Here is a 19915-nt window from a genome sequence, read left to right as displayed (position 1 = left end):
GGTGGGCTGTGGGCATTCCAATGGCTCCTTAACCAATGTGCTAAAAGCATGCAACACCACCTATGGCTACATTTTAAACTTCTGTAATAGCACCAAGAGTTTATCATTCTTTCCCACACAATTTTATTTGCAATTCATCTGTAATTTTTCTCTCTGTAATAAAGGTTAAGATCATTTTCACAGTGGCAAAAAGATCACTTTCTGAAAATACTATGGTTTCTGTTCTGAATTGCAATGTCACTGCTGTCCTAACAAACAGTAGGTATGTTTCTGGACTAACATTCTATTCCACTGGTCTTTTTGTCCACCTTTATACTAATACAGTTCAATAACTATAGTCCTATAACACATTTTGACTTTGATGAAGTCTGTTAGCTTTTTTGTTCCTCAAAATAACCATGGCTATTCTTGGCCTTACAATTGTTTAACATGTCATATACTTCAGCTTGCTTCAGTCTTTAATTTGTCTGAATAATATTTTGTGATTTCCTGTGTAAGGGTCTGACATGAGTTACATCAAATTACTGTTTAGATATTCCTGATCTCAAGAGAAAAACTGTCAAAATTTTGCTAGCAAATATATATATATGTGGGGAGCCGTGCAGTTGGGTCAGATGGCATGGGTGTGTGATGAGCACCGCTCCTCAGTTAGCAAGGCTGCGAGGAGTTTCTGGCTGCGTGGCAAGGCCCGGCAGAATGTCTCTGGTCACCTCATTGCTGCCTCACCCATTGTATGGAACTCAATCACCTCTCTGATGTTTCATAGAATTCTTCTGAGGGTGTTGTTGTTGCTTTTCTGCTAATGTGAAGTGATTCCTGTAACTGGTGTGACACCTCAAATTGATCTATCATGTTATGATAAAAACACCTGTAGTAACGTAAGGCTATGACACACAGTTAAAAGTATACAATAATACAATTGAGCCCACTATGTTTCCAAACATCCTGTTATGTGCCCACTTTTGTCCTAAAGTTTGCCCTAGTATAAGTAATGTTTTCCTTAAGAAATGGCTTGATAATATCCTGGAATAGATGGCAATCATGGAGGCACAAAGAGTTTGTTTACCATTCACCTCGAACAGTTACAACACATGATATGACGCATTTTAGTTTCTTACCACAGAAAGCAAAAGTATATGGGGCATCTTTTATAAGGAAATAAATGTGAACCCCGTCAAATTGGCTTAAAATCTCAATCTTATATTGGCACTTATATTTAGGGAAAGAAAACCGTTTATAAAAATCTTTATCCTATATTGGCACTTATATTTAGGGAAAGAAAACAGTTGATATAGATGAAAGGAAGTTTCTTGTAAGAGGCCCTCTGTAGATTAGCTGAATTGCCTTGATCCCTTTCACTGCCCTTTAACAAAAGAATAAAAAACAATTGAATCAGCACTAGGTGACGGTGACCGTAATTAATGCATGATTTGATTATAAAATTTAGCAAAGAATCTATGTTATATGCTTTTATAAAATCTTTCATTTATGATCTTTTAATTCTGTATTCTTAATATTTTAATCAATATTAGTTTGTGTTTAGTAAAAGTTGATTTTGAGTATAAGTAAACTACTTGTCACTATGTAACTGCATGCGCTGCCAACCGTGGGGTTCCTGGCTTCTGCCAGGTGATTGCAGGTTTCAATGAGTAATGGTTTGTTAAGAATGTTTTCTTTGAAATAGAAAAATATTTTTTAGGATTGCTTCTTGCATTTTCATAACCATGATGTAATGAAAAATGAAACAATTGGATGTTGTGAAAAAACTTGTGATGATTTATGTATAAATAAAGAAGGCAACTTTTCTGAGTTGTCCATTATGAGCATCAAGTCATAGGGGTCCGTGTCTTATCTCTTCCTATCATCTCGCCGATCCACGCATCCTTTGCAAGCTCTCAGTCAGCTGGAGCTGGTCTCCGGCATATATATATATGTGTGTGTGTGTGTGTATCTATATATATATATAGTTTTTTTGCTGCAAGCAGTTGGTAGCTACCTTTCTCAGAGTAAAAGAATTCACTCCTATTTCTAAGTTGATCAAACACTTTAATTATGAGTGTATACTGAATTTAGACAAAAGCCTTTCCATATTACAAAGATGGCTATTAAATTGCTTTTCTCATTTGGTAAACAGGGAAAAGTTTCAAATGTTTGGTAAATGTCTGAGACTACTATCTCTGCTAACAATGTTCATTAAAAAATGTCTGTAATTTTCCTTCTTAAACTGTCTTTAAAGTGTTTCATGTGGGCTCAGCACGGTAGCCTAAAGTCCTTGCCTTGTATGCCCGGGATCCAGTTCATGTCCCAGTGGTCACTTCCCTTCCAGCTCCCTGCATGTGGCCTGGAAAGGCAGTCAAAGCCGGCCCAAGGTTTTGGGACCATGCACCCACATGGGCGACCCTGAGGGGGTTCTGGGCTCCTGGCTTTGGATCAGTTCAACTCCTGCCTTTATGGTCAGTTCTGGAGTGAATCAGCAGGTGGAAGATCTGCCTTTCTGTCTCTCCTCCTCTCTGTATATCTGACTTTACAATAAAAAATAAATCTTAAAAAATGATATGATAATTTCACTTGCCTTTAAAAAACATTCTATATCTTTCCCATCTGATTCCATTCCTTGAGAATTCATATAACAAACATGTTTTATTGAATTGAACTAAAGTCATATGTGCCTGGGGTTTTTCTGGTATGTAGGTTAATAAAAATGGACTTAATTTCTTTAGTAGATAAAAGAGATTAGATTTTCTAACTCCACTTTTATCAATTTTCAGTAATTTCTATTTGTCCAAGAATTTATTAATTTTACCCAACTCATTGGTAAGTTGTTCAGAATATCCACATTATTAATTTTTTATTTTTTTTTTAAAGATTTATTTTTATTATTATTGGAAAGGCGGATATACAGAGAGGAGAGACAGAGAGGAAGATCTTCCGTCCGATGATTCACTCCCCAAGTGAGCGCAACAGGCCGATACTATGCCGATCCGAAGCCAGGAGCCTCTTCCGGGTCTCCCACGCGGGTGCAGGTTCCCAAAGCTTTGGGCCGTCCTCGACTGCTTTCCTGGGCCACAGGCAGGGAGCTGGAAGGGAAGTGAGGCTGCCGGGATTAGAACCGGCGCCCATATGGGATCCCGGGCGTGCAAGGCGAGGACCTTTAACCACTTGCGCCACCGCGCCGGGCCCAATTTTTTATTTTTTAATTATTAATAGTGCCAATAGCCTGCACGGATAGCCTCATTTTTTACCCCACAATTATTGATTGTGTTTGCCTAACTTTTTCATCAGACCTGTTAAAAGTTTATCAATTACATTATTTTTTTCAAAGATTTAAATTTTGTTGGATTAAATTTATCAATTGTACACTTTCAGCTTCACTGATTTCTGCTCTGATCTTTAGTATTCACTTCTTTCTAATTTATTTGAGAGGGAGAGCTGCAAATCCCCTAGCCACTCCTCTATTCCCACAATGGCAAGAGCCAGGGAAAATTAAAACCAGGACACAGAAAGTCATTCCTGGCATCCCATACAGGTGACAAAGGTCCCATTACTTGAGCCATCACCACTGTCTCCCTGGATCTTCATTAGTAGGCAGCTGGAGACAGGAGCCAGAACATTCTAATATGGGCCATCCCATCTTAAATGGTATTGTAAACATTAGGCTAAATGCCAAACATTCCATTCCACTTCCATTTTCTCTAGGTTTCATTTTCTTTCTAAAGACAGAATCTCAGAACATTAATCTTTTAATTCTAATTTCTGCTTATTAAACATATTATTTATGGCTATAGAATCAAATCCTGAAGCATCTATCTGATGCATTCTATCTTCAATATCATAACATTTATTACTTTGTATTTCACAGCCTATGGTTCCTTAAACACCCCCCCAAAAAATGACTTGTAGAAATTGGAGTTTTTCCAGAGACCTTCTTTTCTTATTCTTTTCTTTTTATTAATTTTTTCTCAAAAGCATAATGATAGAGCAGCAGAGGTAAACAGAGTTCTTTCAACCATTCTCCAAATACCTGCAAAAGCCAGGGCTGGGCCACTAGCCATGAGTGAAGCATTCTCACACAGATAGCAAGAAGCCAAGCACTCAGGCTTTCATCTTTTGCCTTCCCTGGTGTAATAACAGGAAGCTGGGTTGAATCTCCAACCATTACTCCAAAATAGGATGCAAGCTTCCAAAGCAGCTTAGTACATTGCTTTAACCTAACACACCATAAAGCCTACTACTCCCTTCAACTTGCAACCGAATTTCACTGCTGTCAAGTAACATATTCTAAATAACTTCATATGCTTGAAATTATCTACTTGTGTGAGAAACAGAGAGATTGACTATGGACAGACAAAAAGGAGAGACAGTAAGAGAGCACACTCTTATCAGTTTCACTTCCCACATGCCCCTTATGTCTGAGTCTTTATCAAGCCAGACAGAAGACTTCCAGTGTCACATCAGCGAGAAGCTAAACTCAGGATCTACAGCAAGACATCAGACCCAGGTACTCTGATAAGGGATGCAGGAATCCTAATCAATGTCTTAAGAACTAAGCCAAACACCCATGACATGCAAAATTTTAAAGTTATACATGTGGGCTAACAAATGGTGAGGTACGACACATGTTACATACTCAACTGAAAATGATTTTGCGCAATCTGGTGTTGAATTAGCACAAGCATGGTAACTGTTCCATAACATTATGTGCAGACTTAACAAGATTTTGTGCACTTAATTCATGCTTTAAAAGGGTTGTCATAATCCACCACTGTAATTGTAAATGAGTCTATATTTCCTAAAGTTTATCTTTTCTTTTGTTGTTTGTTTATTTTGAAGCTATATTATCAAAGACAAATGGTTTAAAACTTATGATATCTCCATGGTAGCATTTTAGCATTATGAAATGTTCTTCTATACACTGGGTACAGGGTGATGTAAAAATTTAAGTTGGTTCTTGCTGTACTTAAATTCAAAGTGGCAGATTCCCAAGGCATACAGCTATATTCTCATTAACTCTAGCCAAATGTTTTATAGGCCACTGTTATGAAGCATGAAATTATACTGTATTTCAAGGATAAATTTTTAGGTTTACCTTTCATCCATGTCATGGGAATGAGTTAATCTTTATCTGGACTTCTCTAACAGGCAGCCAGAATACAGTAACCCAGTGTAAGCCACACTTAATGTTCCCCTGCAGAGCTTCTCAAGGATGGAGTAACAATCTCGGAATAAGCTCTGCACCTGGCTAAGCAGTTTGGTCTTTGTCACCACTACCCTGAAGTTGAGCTATTCCTCCTGCAGTGAAACCAGCTGTTCTTCCTTGCAGCTTCAACATCCTACACCATCCTCACTAAGCAGCATGATAGTTGGTAAGATGTCAACCCACAACCCACTCACCTACTGATCAATTAAACTTCCCCTTTCATTTACACTCCAATATTGTCTCCATTTTAATTCGGCACCAGGGACAGAGATTAAGCTTTTGGTAACATTTCTTTATATCTTTATATCTTTGTGCCAAATTAGTATGAATATACCAATTCTTACTCCTATCTCTTTAAGTTGAGACTGAATGTGATAGCAGGTTTTTCTGTTTTAATGGTTCCTCAGAAACTTAGACTTTAACTCAAATTATTTCTTCTATTTGTTGTCAAATTTTGAGGTTTGTATCTATCATCATCTCTTTTCTAATGATCTACCTTTTTCTTGTACACAATTGTACAGAATTGAAGTAAATATTTTTACTAATTTGCATCTTCCAACTTCTAGATGAACATTCTTTGGCTATTATTTCAATTATTACACTGAAATTATAACATGCCTGATTGATTTTTAACCCAATGAAATATTACATTCCTCTAGTAATATGACAAAAGTTCCCTACGCTTAGCTTTAGTAATTTTATGGTGTTCCATTTTAATTTTCTCCCCACTGCCAATACTTATACAATCCCTAAACTTCACAGAAAACTATCTCTGCTAGTTTGGACCATTACTACTATTATTTTTCTATGATTTTTTTACATTTTATTATTATTATTATCATTTTATGACACAGTTCCATAGGCTCCTGGCATTTCCCTTATCCCAGCCCAATCCCCCCCACCCCCGCTGCCTCCGTCCCCAGGTTCCTCTATATTATTACTAAAGTATAGTTCTTCATACACAGACATATGTCTATCATTGCGGGCATGGACAATGGCAGAGAATCCTGCATTCCTATTGTCAAGATATAGTAAACAGTTTCATTGTAAGTCCATCTTTGTCTGCAAGTAGAAATGCATACTGCAATGTATCCTCACATCATTAGTCTCTGTTTCATAGCTATTGTGCATCCCCTTAAATGAAAAGTCATGATACAAAATCAACAACAGAAAGAAAAATAGAAATTTATAATGCCATGAAGTTAAATAACATGTTATTAGATATGACAGTCTCCATTACACAGATACTATACATCCCCTTAAATGAAGAGCCACAAAACAAAATCAACATCAGGAAGAAAAAAGAAATTAACAACACCAGGAAGTAAATAACATGCTACTAAATTACTAACGTGTAGCTAAAGAAATGAAAATCAAGAACCTTCTTGAAGAAAATGATGCTACTCTATGATCTATAAATCATTGAATGATTTGATCAGAAGAAAGTGTTTTGAAGAGATGAAACTAACCGAAACATCAAATCCCATGCAACATAGTTTCCACTGATTTTTGTTGGTGAAGTGTGTCTCTTCTAGACAAGAAATAGATGAGTTTTGTTTTTAATCCAGTCTAATAATCTATGACGTTGATGGAGCTTAAGCCAGTTGCATTCAGAGTTTAATATGTATTGGTGGTATTTTGGTCCTGTCATTTCAGAAATGGGTTGTTCATCGATTTAGTCTTCTGTTGTCATTTTACTAGGATGTTCTTCCCATATGCCTTTAGTTTTGGTAGGTGCTATTCCTCTTCTCTGTCAAGAGAACATCTTGAAGTATCAATTGTAGGGCAGGTTTGAAAGAGGCAAATTCTTTTAACTGTCCTTTACTGTGGAAGAATTTCATTTCATTTTCAAAGACGAAAGAAAGCTATGCTGGATGTTATCGTAGACTGACAATATTTTTCTTTTAGAATCTGTAATATGTCACTCCATTCTCTTCTTGCCTGTAGAGTTTCCTGGGAGAGATCTCCTGTGAGTTTAGTTGGCATTCCTTTATATGTCAATTGAGTTTTTTCACACGCATTTTTAAGGATCTTTTCCTTAGGTTCAATTGAAGAGAGTTTGATGATCGTGTGTCTTGGTAAAGATCTCTTTTGGTCAAGCCTGTTGGGAGTTCTGTGTCCCTCCTGGATCTTGTTTCCCAATTCTTTCTCTAGATTAGGGAAAATTTCCTTTATTATTTCATTAAATATATTTGTAAAACCAGTTTCTCTTTCTGCACCCTCTGGGACTCCCATAACTCTTATATTTGGCCTCTTAATAGTGTCTTTCAATTCTTGAATACTTTTTTTGGCCTGATCCAGCTTTGCTTCCAGCTTTTTGTTTGCTTCCCCCACGTGACAGGAAATACCTTTCAATTCTGAGATTCTTTCTTCTGCTTGCTTCATTCTGCTTTGGAGACTCTCCACTGTACTTTTAATTTGCCCTACTGTGTTCTTAATTTCTGATATATCAGCCTTGATTTGCTTTATTGCTTCCTTAAATTCTTTGAACTCTTGTATGTGCTCTTCATTGTTGATCAGAAGCTTTAAAATGAGTTTTATGAATTCTGTGTCCCCCATTTTCTTGATATCTTCCTCAGTTAATTCTAAGCTTGGCAGAGGGATTTGCTGCTTTGCAGAGGAGTTTTCAGTAATATTCATTGTGCCTTTGTCTCTTCTTTTGCTCTTGGTCATTGTACTTCTAGTTAGCAGAGTCTTCTTGGGGTAGGTTTCTAAGCTGTGTCACCAACAGGTCTACAGTTTGATTTTACTTATTGCAGTTGGTACACAACTCTTTGCTTGCAGTCAATTGTGCCACAACCTTCAGCGAGTTCCAGGTCTGGGTACTTATGTTAGACTTCCACCAAGAACTCCGTAGCCCCAGCTCCTGGCTCACCAATCTCCACTTCCTGTGATTCCATGCTGATGTTGCATCATTGTCTCTGCAACCTTTCTCCTACTTTTGGTTGGAGCAGGTACCAGAATTAGAGACATACCTGGTGTCCTATCTAGCTAGGTTGTTGGTGGCACTGATCTTGCCGGAACCTGTTGGACATTAGGTCTGGGTGCCACACAGAACTACCTTGACCCATATGATGCCACAGTCGGTATTATTTTCCTGCAGGACTAGTGCAATCCACAGAACTCAGTCAGTTCTCGAGAGCTCAGCACATGCACATTCACTGTTGTCCCCTGCAGTCCTAAAGCGTTTGCCACAGTGTACAAAATGGCGCCTGACATACCACCACTATAGTTCTTGATCTGCTAGCCATCAGGTCTGAGGGCAACCCAGACCTGTCTTGGGTGGAACCTGTAGAATGCCACATTGATGCAGTTCACTGAGTCAGAAATGAGTTCACTCCCAGCTCAGCGTATACTCAGTCCTTATCCTTACCTTTTCCTCCTTAGGCAAAACGGTGCCAAATTCAACTCTAGGGGTTTGACTGGGCTGTGAAATCCATGTTGTTCTGACACTGCCCATCTGTGATCTGCCACTCTGTCTCTGCTCCTGGTCAAATCAAATGGACCAGCAGGACAGACGGTTCTCTGTCTGGGCTCACCTCTCAAGCTCCAAGTGAAAGCCCCTTCCCACGCGGTTGCTGGTGGAGTTCTGGCTGCTGGTGGAGTTCAGATTGCTGTTAACTGAATGCCACTGGAGTATCAGTCACTGCAACACCACACCATTGTGTCCGCTGCTTTCCTGTGTCTGTCAGTCTTCAGCTACCCCTCTGCTGTTGTTCTGTCCTCTCCTATTTCCTGGAATGCATCCTCTTTGCTTCATCCTGATTAAATGTTTCTCCATCCATTTAAATCCTTACCCTATTCCGCCATCTTGATTCTCCCATCACTACTATTATATGTGAAGCTCTCTTCATTTCCATATTTCCTTCTGCCTAAGAAAATTCCCTTACAAGATTTCTTTTGGAAAAATTCTGCTGCTAATAAAATCTGTCAACTTCTGGCTACCTAAACTATTTTTATTTCATTTTAATAGTAAAGAGATGTATATATTCGGTATAGCAATAAAATTGTAGACTAGCATATTTAACAATCTAAGATGTCGTTCCATGTGTACATATGTGTGGTTGCCTTTGAACAAAGCTATCTTACCAATCAACAAGGTGTCTTTAACACATGGGTTGATGTTCTACAAATTTCAAGAATATATTGCTTAGAAAATGTTTCTATCTCATTTTCTTTAATTTCACTGGAAAACAAATTATATATCAGACAAACTTCTGAATAAATTCTTAACACATTTCACATTGATTTTCTTATTTATTATTTTCTTCTCTCTGCACTTGAACTTAGACATTTTCTATTAAGCTGTCTTGTAGCTCATTAACTTTATCATCTACTAAGTTATAATACAATATAAACCCAGAAATTGCATTCCTCTTGTCAGTTTCATTGTTTCCGTAAAGTTTATTTCACACATATGCACACATACACACCCCTCAATTTCCTAGAGTATCTACTCTCCTATATGTTTTGTTCCTTTTTGTTCCATGTTCATAAACATTGTAAAGTCATCGCCTGCTTAATATCAGGATAGCTTATATTTCTGCCTTTGTTTGTTTCTCTTAGTTTTAATGACTCTTCATATGCTTAGTAATTTTTGATTGGCAACCAGATCACAACAGTTTCAGATGGTGGGAGCACTGACTCACTGCTTTGATGAGCAAACAGAGCAGAAGAAGAATTCTATTAATCCACAAGGAACTCAAACGAATGGAGGTGGTCTTGTGGTTTGAGAAGATCCATATCTACTTACAGTTTATTTCTCAACATAAGACCTGGCTCTCCATGGTTTTCATTGGAGAGCATTATTGGTTTTGGCCACTCCGACACTCAGCAATGGCTTTGCTCATAATGTATCTTCTGTTTACTTCACACCAGACAGCTTTAGAATTTAGCAGAAGTTTGAGAATTAACCGTGTATTTAAGACCCTGCAAATTTTCAACTCTACTACAACAAAAACATGGGTTACATAAACTTGGATTTTCAACTAGTTTACACAGAACAGCAAGTGTCACTAGGTAAAAAGATGAACTGTCTCTCTACCATTCATTTCAGGACTTTAAGCCACTCCATTAGCCCATGCCTTCATGTCCCAGTGTAACTCTCAATTAAACACCCCAAAACTCAAGAATGCCTATTTTGCTTTTTAGTGGCCTCCAGTTTAGTCCTCTAATATATCAGGTTTAGAATTGAATGGAAAAACTAGCAGTGGTTATTAGGCCATTCAACTCTCTAATTTTATAGCTCCCTTGAGCAACATTCAAACATCCTGTGGTTTTCTCTACGCCTAAACAACATTTTTTAGGGCTTTTTTGTTTTTATTTTTTGGTGAAGCAAAAGTTATGAATTGTTTAATTGTCCCACAGTCACTTTGCTGCATACAATTCACTAACATGTGTGTTCAATGTGTCATTTTTACATTTATTAGGCTTTTCCTGATTAAGTATCTCAAGAGATGTAGATTGGTATTTTTTATGCAATGTACAAAGTGAAGAGATTTCATTTTGTCTTATGATAAAATAAAAACAACTGAAAGAGGTTATCAACTTAAATTCTGATTCAGTATAGAATTCATAGAGATGAGAAGTATAATTCTTTTTTAAAAAAAAATCCATCATTTTGGGGGACAACATTGTAACATAACTGGTAAAGCTGAAGCAATTGAGCAGGCATCCATTTGGCAACTGGTTTAAGTATAGACTGCCACCATTCCAATCCAGCTCCCTACCAATGCACCTTGAAAAACGACAGAGAATGGCCCATGAGCGTGGGCCCCTGCACACATGTGGTAGACCTGCCTGAAACATCTGGCTCCTGACTTCGGCCTGGCCGCGCCCCAGCAGTTTTAGCCAAGTGGGGAGTGACCCAGTAGATGGAGGACCTCTCTCTCTAATTCTGCCTTTTAAATAAATGAATAAGTCTCTTAAAAAGAAAACAAATTTAAATTTTAATATGAAGATTTGGCAATCATGTATTCTTCTTTAAGGTTATAACTCCTGAGGAAGCAGAGATAAGTTTCATTTTTTTTTCTGTTTTGATAGATGAAGCTAAAACAGGAAATGTACCATGGCCACTAAAAAAGATAAACACAGAGACCCAGTACAGTAGCCTAGTGGCTAAAGGCCCCTCCAAGATCCCATATGGGCACCAGTTCCAATCTCAGATGCTTCACTTCCCTTCCAACTCTCTGCCTGTGGCCTAGGAAAGCAGTAAAGAATGGCCCAAAGCCTTGGGACCCTGCACCCGCAGGGGAGACCAGGAAGAATCTCCTGGGTCTTGGCTTCAGATTGGCTCAGCTCCAGCCATTGCCGGCCACTTGGGGAGTAAACCAGCAGATGGAAAATCTTTCTTTCTGTTTCTCCTTCTCTCTGTGAATCTGACTTTCCAATAAAAATAAATAAATCTTTAAAGAAGGAGGAGGATGTGGGAGAGAAGAAGGAGAAGAGAAACACAAATAAACCCAAAATCATCACAAAGTTATAAGCTGATATTCACTGCCACAACTGGAGGGTGACTGGCTTGAAAAATAACACTATGAAAACATTCAACACAAAACTAAGATATCAGTACTGACAAAACAGAAATCAGATGCATCACTTTAGCCTTTCAGTACAGCTCTCTGGACTCCTCTTTCATCTACTCCAGTAAAACAGAGCCCTGAGATATTTGGAACTACATGCTAGGATCACACAAAAATGACACAAGTAGATTTCAATATAGGAGACTGGGGCAAGAGCTGATTAATATAAGCATTATTAATTTCTCCTTTCTTCTTCATCTCTCATTGCTTGGCTTTAATGGTTACCAACCAGTGTCATTACTGTGTTTCACAATAAATTTCCTTTAGAATATAGATGAAATCCAAATATGTAAGTGAAGTTCTAAAATACTTGCCCTAGCCTAATATCAGTACTTTCCATTGTGCTGTGACAAATATCATATCCTCTACAAAAGGGAATACATGTAATAGACAAGGAGCCAGCTTCACTTTAATCAGAATTTGGTATATTTAATTGCTATTTTTAAAAAAAGCCTACTGACTTAATGGATTAGAAATTTCCTTAAATGAATACATTATAGCAGAAAATAATGAAGGGGGTAATTCTTGAGCCTAAGAAAGTTTATCATGAAAATTATTAAAAAAAAAAGTTGCTTTAGAAAGCATTAGACTATTTTCATGTAATTCTGAATAATTAAATATAGAATATTGCACTTAACTTTGGCAACTAAAAACATCAGAGCTTAAGATACTTGTTGAAACCATTGGCAACCATGTCTTGTGTTTAGATGGTATCAAATGAGTCATGGAAACATTTACTAAAACAAACCTTAAATCTTGCACCAGACTACATAACAACTTTCACACAAAAACACCCTCTGCTAAATCTTTAGAGCTATGATATATTAAGATTATTTGCCAGAAACTAACTTAAGAAACAGCCTCTAAACACTATGAAAACATCAGAACAATGAAAGAGAAGAGAGAAAAAGAAAAAGAAAGAGAGAGGAAGGAAGGAAGGAAGGAAGGAAGGAAGGAAGGAAGGAAGGAAGGAAGGAAGGAAGGAAGGAAGGAAAAATACCATATTCTATGTCTTAGGAGTTATTTGATAACAGTAACTCAAAAAAAAAGAATTATGTAATTATTTCCTAGATTCAGCAGATAAGATCATCACAAAAACATAGTTTAACCTTCCTTATGGGCCAGCATGGAAATAGATAGTTTTCATATTCCCTAGACACTAATATGAAAGATACTGGTTACAGACAAGTATATGAAAACTAAACTACAGTCTTGAGAGGGTACTATGAGAATCCCATTACAATAAGAGCTAGATCAATCTTAACAGGCTAAAGATCAAAAACTACTTAGAAACTGTAAATCGGTGCAGCCAGAATCATATAACACCCAAACTCCAATATGCAGTATTGCGGCTGCATAAAAAGAATTTCATTTCAAACTAATCTATTTTAATCACTTCTGGAAAGACAAATGAAAATTCAGCCAAACCATTTGCCTGACTAATTTAAACCTTGCTTACTGAACCATAATAAAAGCATAAGCAATTCCAACAGCCCAGATATGCTCCCTTATGGACATCATGCTAATTACTCAAACAATTCAACCCAAAGTTGCATGAACAATGCAGGTTTGTAATATTTTAAGTAGAAAATTAAAGTAGGAAAAACAAATTCTAAAATGAATGATTCTTTAAGCATAAAGCAATTACAATAGCCCATAATCCTTTTACACCACAAACTTTAAAGTTTTCAAAACGATCAAAAGTGTTCCTCCAGCAAAATATTTTTTGACATTTCCAGCAAATGCAGTCCAAGATATTAGGAGCTGGAATTCTAATAACATGATGTTCATACCTTGCAAACGGTGTCCACATCCCAGGGTATAATGGTTCTCAGGTCAATGACTTCACAAGACACTCCAAGTTTTTCCTGTGCCATGGAAGCCACTTCCCGAATCACATGAACCTGAAATGAGAAAAAAAATATAAAGAATGATTATAGATATTTAGGCCTGAACAAAGTGAAATCATATATCATTAACAGCAATAATGTTCAGAGTCAGATAGTGATATGCACAGAAAATTCGTAAATTCATTTGAGACATACAGAACTCTATGTCCACCAAATAAACAAGCAGAGTTGTCCACAAAACAGATGAAACTCGGTTGCCAGAGAAAGGGAGAAATGTAAGTGATAACTATGCTGATTCCAAAGGCAGCACATAGACAGCAAATAAAGACAGAGAAGTAGATAGAGTTTCTATCAAAAGCATATCGAAGGAGAAATAGATGACAAAGAAACCAAATGGTGTGAGGATAAACAGGAATTCTTTGTTTTACTAACTACCTCATGATTTTCTTTCTTTTTTTTTTAACCTCCCAATTTTCGTTAAGATTTATTTGTTTTGTTTCAAAAGCAGAGTTACAGAGAGACACAAAAAGAGATTGTCTATCTATTAGTCCATTCCCCAAATGGCCATAGCAGTCAGGGGTAGGGTCAGGCTTATGCCAGAAACCAGGAGTAGAAGGGTCCCAGGCACTTGGCCCATTTTCTACTGTTTTTCCAGGCATATCAGCATAAAGTTGGATCAGGAGTAGAGCAGTTAGGACTCAAACCAGCACATATGGGATGTCAGTATCACTGGTAGCAGTTTAATCCTCTGAGCCACAACAGCAACCCCACTATCTCACAATTTTTGTTTTGTAAATTTAAAATTACTCATTTTTTGAAAACCATGATACCTCATAGACCAAAGAAAAATTAAAACTAATACTTAAAGAAATACAGAAGAAGCCAAGAGATGGCAGATCGCAAGGGATAAAAAAGTTTTCATAAAGATAGTAATCAATGTCACATACCATAGCTACATGGGAAAGAAGTAGATTTAACAATTAGAAGAGGAATGGATTGACAGTGTTAACAGGAGGTTTCTGTAAATTCATGAGAACAGAACACATAGCTGCAAGAACATAAGGACTTGGAAGATTAAATACAGATTACATAAACAATTTTTCAGGTTGATAATAAAAGAAATGAAGACGATAATAGCAGTATTTAAGGAGAAAGCTACTTGTTAGTGAAGAGACACACTCCATTTTGCTAAAAACAACATGGAAATGAAAAACTGAAGGTTCAAGACAGAAAATGCGCTAATAGGAAGCAGTCCTGGAGAAGGTAAAATAGATACAGTCTGAGACAGATTTGGGAGGTAAAAACAAACAGGCATCTCTTCAAAGATAAAGGATTTGCAGTCAAAGTTCTAAATATGAAGGAAGACCACATATGAGAGTTAGTTAAAAAAAAAAAAACTTGCTTTTCTGCTTAAGAGAAATGAAAGGAGGTCACATGCTGAGGACCACAAGAATAATTCAAAAGCAGAGTGAGCAGCAGGCATTTGGCTCAGTGGATGAAAGCCCCCGAGATTCCCCATAGGAGTGTCTATATTCAAATTCAGCTCTGCTCCTGATTCCAGCTTAAGTTCCAGGGTCCTTGCCCTCCATCTGGGAGACCCATACTGAGTTTCTGGCTCACAGCTTCAGCCAAGCCAAGTGTAAGAGGTCAGAAAAAAAGTCTGTGGTCAGAAAAAAAGGGTCCTATACTTTAAAAAGCCTGGACATGAATCATCCTGACAACAAGCCAAGGAGAAAATAGAGGGGGCCCAGCAAAGAGGACCTATAGGAAAAAAGAAAGACAGAATTCAGAAGACTGACTGCTGGGTAAACATGGCCTCCAAAGCCATCACAAGAAAGGTAAGAAATGGTATGAAAAAGATCAAAAGTCAAGTGCAGGAGCAATAATGGAAATATGCAATAAGTATTTTAAAATAATGAATGTTTTTAACAAATATATTGCTTTTAATGACTACAATGCTTTAAATAATGTATTTTTGTGAACTCAACATATTTTTAGTGACTTCACCATTTGCCTCTATATTTTATTACTACTAAATAGGCTCCTCACCCTCATTAATAAATCAATATCACAAGCTTTCAATTAAAAGCAACTTCTGGGACTCTAACATACAGTATGGTGACTATACTTGTGTATTGTATCACTTAGCTGAAGTTTGCTAATAGAGCAAATCTTACATGTTCTCAATACACACACACACACATAAAAATGGTAAACAATAGAGATGAATGTGTTCAATTCATCGTGGCAACGATTTGAAAACACGCAGTTTACAAACAAAAAATCATCACATTGAATACCTTCAAAATATAAAATCTTAATCAATTCTACCTCAATAGGTAAAAGAAACAAACAAGCACTAAACACCCCTAGCTTGAGATGCATAGGAAAAGTCCATTTTTCATATATAATGGAATTTAAAATTAAAAGCTTCCAAGCACAGGCCAGGCCTTAACAGTTGGGACCAATCGTACTGACCTGAGTGCCCCAGGCAACCAGGGTGACATCACTGCCTTCCTGAATAACTTCGGCTTGGGAGAGCGGGATGTTGTAGGGTTCCACAGGAACTTGTTCCACTAAATACATAACAGGGGAGGAGAGAAATGAAAATGTTTTGACATTTTTGCAAGGAATATAATAAATTGAAATCAGGCATTATTTTAGTTATTTTTTCCCAAATTCCTTAGGTTACATAAAATACAAATAGTATCTGTCACTTGGCTTTATGATGTTGTTACATAGATGATCAATGCAGTGAGAATGTATTAAGTATGTCATGAATAGTGGATCAGGATAAAACCTCTAAGTAGAAATTAAGGAGATTTTTAAATAATATTCAGGGAAATGTGTTTATTAACAATATTTGTTTAATGAAAATAAGATGTTAGTAAGGAAAATTTGGTCTGTGGTAGATGGAAACTCTGCACCATTGCTACACTTTTTCTGGAAATCAAAAAGAATTATAAATTCTTTTAAGATTTATTTATTTTATTGGAAAGGCAGATATACAAAGAGAAGAGACAGAGAGGAAGATCTTCCATCCAATGGTTCACTCCCCAGTCAGTTGCAACGGCCGGAGCTGAACCAATCTGAAGCCAGGAGCCAGGAGCTTCTTCCAGGTCTCCCACGTGGGTGCAGGGTCCCAAGGCTTTGGGCTGTTCTTGACTGCTTTTCCATGCCACGGACAGGGAGCTGGATGGGAAGCAGGTCCTCTGGGATTAGAAACAGCATCCATATGGAATCCAGGCGCGTTCAAGGTAAGGATTTTAGCCACTATGCTATTGCGCAGGGCCCTATCTTTATAATCTTTTAAGGAACAACACAGTAAATAAATCTTGACCATCTATCTTTTAAAATGCCATGTGAGGGCCCGGCGCGGTGGCGCAGTGGTTAAGGTCCTCGCCTTGCACGCCCAGGATCCCATATGGGCGCTGGTTCTATCCCAGCTGCCCCACTTCCCATCCAGCTCCCTGCCTGTGGCCCGGGAAAGCAGCTGAGGACGGCTCAAAGCTTTGGGACCCTGCACCCGCGTGGGAGACCCAGAAGAGGCTCCTGGCTTCAGATCGGCATAGCATCGGCCGTTGCGCTCACTTGGGGAGTGAATCATCTGACGGAAGATCTTCTTCTCTGTCTCTCCTCTCTGTATATCCGCCTTTCCAATGAAAAAATAATAAAAATAAATCTTTAAAAAAAATGCCATGTGAAAAACCACGTTGCAGGAAAATAATAACAAAATTAAAAGTCCTCTTCTTAGATTGGTATAAATTTAATCCTGAAAGCAGGAATTTTAGTATGTAATTTATTTAATCTTGCAAAGCAAGTCAAAGGTACTTTTCAGTTATGTTAATTTATTCCAAGAGAAGTTACTGTTTCAAAATAGCATTCTTGCATTCTGTCCCTTGGCTATGTGCTTTCTGGAAGATAGCAAGTGACAGGAACTGGAGCACTGCTCCATAAACAATCACATTACAGAGCCCTATCCTCAAAGGAGGGATAGTAACTGAAGTCACGCCATTTTCTCTTACACAGATTACATTCAAATCTTAGCACTACTGAGCATTCCAGAGAAATCCTTCAACATCAAGAATATATGAAAGAAATGCACAACTCAGAAAAAAAGTTCAGAAATCTTTAGAGGACAAAACATTTTACACTTGATCTTAGCCAAAAGGCCGAGAAGCGATAAAACATTTTAAAAGATGCTATTATCAAAAATGATGATTTTCTTTCAGATTTATTTTATTTATTTGAAAGAGTTATGGAGAGAGACAGAGGCAGGGGGGAGAGAGAGAGAGAGAGAGAGAGAGAGAGAGAGAGAGAGAGAATTTGGAGTGGAGGAAGAGTAAAAGAAGGTGAGAAACACAGAGTCTTCCATCCACTGGTTTACCCCACATGGCTGTAATGGTAGGAATTGGTCAGGCTGAAGCCAGGAGCCAGGAACTTCTTCCAGCCTCCCATCTGGAGGCAGGGACCCAAGGAGTTGGACCATCCTCCACTGCTTTTACAGGCACATTGCAGGGAGCTGGATCAGAAGTGGAGAAGCCAGAACTTGAAGGGAATCCCCCTGGGATGATGGCATTGCAAGTGGCAGTCAGCCAGCAACACCACAGTACAAGCCCCAGACAGAATAGGCTTTTAATATGTTTATTAAAATTTTCCACATATGTACTTTCTTATATCTACATATGTACTCACATTCCGGCTAAGCCTTTATTTAAGAGATTAATGTCATGAATTAGCTTGTGCTTGGTCCTATATTATTTCCTATGCTCCTCTTCTTTCTTTTCCAATTTTCTTCTAAGAAGTCATCTTAAACATAGTTTGTAGGGATATACATATCATATAAACATTTTTAATATAAAGATGACATTTCTGTACAAACAGAAAGAGTACTCAAGGAAATGGAAAAGTTAAATGTATATTATTTCATATAACATATATGAAAGCACAAATTTACATGATGTTCCAGGTAAGGGTGAATAATCAAAGCCATGAATGATATTTCTAACTCCCTAGAAACAACTTTCCAGTTCCTTATGATTTAACAAATTAATAATTCATGAAAATGGCATCTGAAAGAAAATAGCAACTTATTCTTAATGCTACAAGTTCCCATGAAGCTTACTAACACCATCACAGAGTTAATAGAGTCATTTATCTGCTATGGCACTATTTTACAGTGATGCTAGTTTCCCTGCAAATGGAAACATTGTTGGTGCATTAATTCATGCTGCATTATACAAAAAATAATAGAAAGACATAAAAGTTCTCTTTTTTAAAAAAAGGAAGGAGAAATATTTCAAAAAACAGTAGCTCACACTGCCTTGTTACTAAAGCATATTCAGTGTCTAAATCTGAAAAGCCTATCTTGATGGGCAGAATTTAATCTAAATTGGGGGAAGTAGTAAAAAAGGCAAATCAACCCTGACAGAAGGCAAGTTCCAGCGCTGTGCTTTCATCTAATTAACACAGTGATCTCTGATAGTTTCATATTATGCCTATGCCCCAGTAATTGTAGAAGCATCATACAACAGAAGGACACATTAAGTTAATCACCAAAGATCTTTTGTGTTCTTGCACAGAGAAAAGTATTGCAATTTAAAATAATTCAGTGATATTAAGACTGTAAAGAAGTGTTTGCTCCAGGAGTAACTCTTATCCCTATTATCATTTGCTGAATGAAATTGTTACTGACTGCAAATGAGTATCTGTAATGATATAACTGTTACTTTTTTCAATAGCTAATCTCTCAGATTTTTTTATACCTTTCAATTTTATATCTGACTCTTAACACTGAAGTTAGAGATTTAAAAAAAATTACAGAAACAAGAAAATTAAGCACAATTTATCCTGATAGTCACTTTACAATTGTTTTCCAAACACAGAAACAACCAATCTTCTTCTCCCTTCTTCCTCTTAAATTATTAAAAATCTCAATATTAAAAGTCAGGAACAAAAATGCCATTATCAATACAGTGTTGATAAGGTTTATTTCTCTCTAGTTCATGCAAAACAAAAATCTAGCAACATGTCCAGGCTTGCAAGGATGTCACCATGTGATTAGAAAATAAAACTAACTTTCAGAAAGTAAAATAATTAAGTGTTAACCTTTGATACTACTTAATCATTGGCGATTAATGACAGCATGTATGGACAACATAGATTAGTAAAAGAAGTCGCAGTATTGTAGCAGATTAACTCTAAGAATTCTCCAGAAAACAATAGTGAGTGAGAGGATACCATGTGATAGCACAGGCCTTCAAACTACAAATATGACAGACTTTACT

General features: G+C 37.2%; 1 protein-coding gene across 2 annotated transcripts in view; it reads right to left on the bottom strand.

The window, feature by feature from the left end:
- Window positions 1–19915, bottom strand: part of BCKDHB (branched chain keto acid dehydrogenase E1 subunit beta) — a 219629-nt gene that overhangs the window by 124564 nt on the left and 75150 nt on the right. For both annotated transcript variants that reach the window (XM_040983676.1, XM_040983677.1), the window contains exons 7-8: window positions 16107–16204; window positions 13572–13682 (exon numbers count right to left, since the gene is read on the bottom strand). In XM_040983676.1, coding sequence (XP_040839610.1) covers window positions 13572–13682; window positions 16107–16204 — 209 coding nt within the window. The remainder of the gene's footprint in view (window positions 1–13571; window positions 13683–16106; window positions 16205–19915) is intronic.

The sequence above is a fragment of the Ochotona curzoniae genome, unplaced genomic scaffold (assembly GCF_017591425.1).
Source record: "Ochotona curzoniae isolate NIBS_2020 unplaced genomic scaffold, NIBS_Ocur_1.0 contig_3819, whole genome shotgun sequence".
Classification (NCBI taxonomy): Eukaryota; Metazoa; Chordata; class Mammalia; order Lagomorpha; family Ochotonidae; genus Ochotona; species Ochotona curzoniae.
Note: the sequence above shows the minus strand (reverse complement) of the source record. Positions and strands in the feature narration are given on the sequence as shown.